We start from the raw sequence: 3880 nt of genomic DNA on the forward strand, positions 1-3880 counted from the left end.
AAATCCTGGCGGGGATAAAAGTACAACTGGTGGTAGTTAAGAGTGGAGCGATGCAGATGGCTTTCCACTGGCAAGACACAAGGAGACACAAGGTGTTTCTGGACAGCTAAGATCTGCACAAGGAGGACTAAACAAAAAAAGATTTAAGCACGTTTATCGTACAAATCACATGCATTCACGAGTAAAATAGAGTACTAGAACGCACCAAATTAAATGTTTCGTGCTCACTGTAGAAGTTGAACTACACTGAAGAGGTAGGGCATATCATCCGTGTAGCTCCCCCTCCCCCTCCCCCTTTTTGTGCATGTTCTCCCCCTCGTCCTGCAGGAATAGACTCTCCCCATCCTCCTCTTTCTCCTCCTCCTCCTCCGCTGCAGCCTTGACTCTGACACAGCCGGCATGACTGCAAACTGAGTGCTGCTTGCACAAAGAGGGGCACATTGCTTCGCTTGAGACGCGTAAATCGCTCGTTTTGTTTCTTCCCGGCGAGGAGACGAAGGAAGACGGCTGATTCAAGGAGCGCCAAGGAAAGGGGGGAGCATAGAAAAAGCAGGTAAATGATGCGGGGAGAATGTTGGATGACGGGACGGGACGGTGGCAGGTCTCTGCACCTCTCACCAGAGGATGCTTGTGCTCGCGTGACCTTCTCTTTTACGTAACTTATGTTTTCCAGCGCTGGGTTTTGTCCGTCCTACGCGGTGATAGCGGGAGGTGAAGTGAGAGTGGATGAGAACACTTAGTTACGACCGGACGGGTTTGAGCTAGGAGGAACTGGGGGTCCTGGTGCAGTGGGACGAAATCAGGAAACAATCGGAAGACGTTCCAACTGCTGCACAACGACTCTGATGCAGGAAGTTATGAACGCATCTGCCTGTGCTGCAGTGTCAAGGGTATGCAGGAGAATGCAGCAGGACTGCACAGACTACCTTTGAATTATACATAGAGAGAGAGTACACAAATCAGGAGTCAAGCTTTAAATTAATTAGATTGTTTAACCTCCGTGAAACTCAGTGTCATACAGCTAACGTGAGTTTTGAATCTCACAGGAATAAACTTCCATATTGTGAAAAAAAATGCACATTTATACGTATGATTACTAAAAATTTGGTTTCATAAAAAGTCTTACAATATCGTTAGGATGGTATAAGGGATGCTGAAGTGGAGGACAATGAAAGTGTCCTAAACATTTCTGCAAAGCTTTTTCCCTTGTTGTGCAAAGTGAAGCTCCTTCAGGGTCCAGTGGATGCAAAACGCAGCCGCCTCTGGATGAGCGCGACCCTGCCTTTGTTTTCACCTTCCTTCCCTCGTTTCTGGTCGTCGTTTTATGAGGATGAATTACTCTGAAGTCAGGCGGTGTCAGCATAAATCCTCTCAAGATGGAGTGAGGTTGTAAATCGAGGGCACAGGTGCCTCGTCTAAACTCACCGCTGCTCCAGAAAGAGCCCGGGTTAGTCTAAAGTAAACACGATCTCGAGTCTGTGGATGGACATTTATAGCAATTCAGTAGTAAAACTGGGTTTTGGGTGCTTATGGTGTATATATTCTCTCCCTCTTTCTTTGATCCCCATCCCGTTTAAAACTCCTGTGTTTTGTCCCCTGGCTCCAGGTCTGTCCTCGATAACGTCGACAACTGAGGGAAGGGAACGCAGAACTGCCTCATCATGAATTTTATAATGAAAGCTGCGCTGGGAGGTGAGTCGTCTGCCTTGGCGCGAGGTTGATTTAACAGCACTGCAGTGCTCAGGATTTAAAGGGACGCTGTCGAGCGGCGCTTGCTTTGTAGTTGTTGGTGGGACGTTGGGCTGTTTTTGCATCCTGCACCAAACTAAAGATTTCACTCTCACATACGCACACAGAGTAACTTATGTGGAAAGAAAAGTCAAAGTCCTTGAAAGCAAGCTACAAAGACAGGAGAGAATTAGAGCAAAAAAATTGAGTTTTTGTCCTTTACATCCTTCAAGCTCCATCCTCTTGGATAATATTTGCCTCTAATTAGTCCTAATAATAGCTCTGCAACTGAACCACCTTGTCAGCTTTAGCTCCAAGGCAAAGATCAGGAAAGTGGCACCGGCCGTTTTAATGCAGGGATCTCTCCCATTCGGCTCAGTCGTGCGTGCCGTCGAGCCGCCGCTCTCCAGGTTGCAGCAGTTAGCCGGCTACGGTTGAACGGCAGGGGCTGACATGTAGCCCCCTGTTCTCCCCCCACCACCCACTCCGTCATCTCATTGGGATGCAGGAGAGGCAGCCGCTGCCTCACTCTACATAAGCCGCTGCGTGCCCTGCAGCCGCACTGTGAATTCTTAAATCAACTGCATTGAGTTGGAGGCAAGTTTTAAGTCCGAGCTGCAGATGCCAGATTTCGAGAGAGTGGGTGGGTTCAGTGCCTCACGTCTGCTGCAAAGGGGCGCTTGTGCCTGTCTTTGTGAGCGGGTCGGCTCCAGTGGGTGGGGGAAACTTTAGAAAGTCGTAGAGTTTGATGTGCAACACCAATTCTCTGCGGGATGAAGCTTTTTTTTTTTTCTTTTTCAACCTACAGTTCCTTTCCCATTTAGATTGATTGACCTTATGTAGCGGAATGTCGACAAAACGACCGACTCAGCATAAAGGTTGAACTATAAATCATTTTGAGAGGGTAGAGGTGGTCTGATAATGAAGCAAACCAATCAGTTAGATAATCAATCCAGGGATCTATTGATCTGCTGCTCAGAGTCTGTCAGTACATGTTAGTTAAGATCCACACAGCATCAATGGTCATTGCTTATCAGGGCATTTTTCAGCTCTAATTTCATTTCATTACACTCACATATTTCACTGTTTTTGCCGTCAGATATGTAACAGAGGTAAAATATTGCAATATATTTGCTTGATAACATTCTTTTAACTATTTAAAAGTGAATCAGGACAAAATTGAGCTCTGAACATTTCAAAATGACTAGTTTCTGTGATTTTACTTTAGGATAAGCACTTTAAAGCTGGACCAGCTCAGTTTATCTAAATATCTGAAATAAAATTTTTTGTTAACTTGATTCTTTTTAACCTGCTGGGTCAGGCGAGAAAGCCATTATAACTGCTTGCAGTTCTAGTTTAAATTGTGATTTTAGTTTTAATTCAACAATAATGTAGACACGTCTGCACATGCAATAGATGTGCAATGTTTGTTGAAACAAACGCGTTTCCAAGTTTAAAGTGCTTTTATTATATTAACTGCTAGACACATTCGATACTTTAAGTATCTGGTCTCCAATCATTTACCCAAAATAAAAATAAAAAACTTCATTTTGAGTTGGCAACAATAACATAATGTTGTGTTTTCAGACTAAAACACAAAACATTCATATTACTTTTTCAAGCAACATAAGTTAGATTTTTTGAGCTAATTAAGAGACCAGAATCAAATATTTACTAGATTCATGAATGTGTTTCAGTTCGGTCTCCACCAATATCACACATTGCTGTTGGGTTCTGGTGTTGACCTTCATAGCACCTCATTAAGCAGAACGAGGTCCGATTCTGGGGAGTCCAACAGAAACCGGAATGCAATCGGCTGTCACGCTTAACGAGTTACACCCATTTTTTTCTTCTTTTAAAGTTAGCTGTACATCACAAAGCAAGTCTAAAAGATTGTTTGAAATTTAGAATTTCATAAACATCGTCAGGATAATCATAGAAACCATAGAGAAAAAAAAACCAACAATGAAATCAGTTGCTGTGACAGTCATTTTCACACATTGTATGAAATTGCGTTTTCCTCTTCACACTTTAGTGAAGCTGAACCTCCATTAGCATTTATGGTGTAAACAAAACACGTGCACCTCATGTTTATATATATATATTGTAATTATTTGCCATATATATATATATATATATATATATATATATA

The 3880-nt window shown here is 43.1% G+C and overlaps 1 protein-coding gene across 2 annotated transcripts in view; it reads left to right on the forward strand.

Moving 5' to 3' along the window:
* The first annotated feature begins 335 nt into the window (after positions 1 to 335).
* Positions 336 to 3880, forward strand: part of cplx2a (complexin 2a) — a 19797-nt gene continuing 16252 nt past the window's right edge. Inside the window, exons 1-2 of one of the 2 annotated variants that reach the window (XM_015051620.1) lie at positions 336 to 553; positions 1607 to 1692. In XM_015051620.1, coding sequence (XP_014907106.1) covers positions 1662 to 1692 — 31 coding nt within the window. In that variant the 5' untranslated portion in view covers positions 336 to 553; positions 1607 to 1661. Of the gene's footprint in view, positions 554 to 792; positions 891 to 1606; positions 1693 to 3880 lie in introns of those variants that run through there. The other variant, XM_015051621.1, reaches the window with a different exon arrangement.

Source organism: Poecilia latipinna, unplaced genomic scaffold (assembly GCF_001443285.1).
Source record: "Poecilia latipinna isolate Pla-1442-1.1 unplaced genomic scaffold, P_latipinna-1.0 Scaffold1056, whole genome shotgun sequence".
NCBI classification, from domain to species: domain Eukaryota; kingdom Metazoa; phylum Chordata; class Actinopteri; order Cyprinodontiformes; family Poeciliidae; genus Poecilia; species Poecilia latipinna.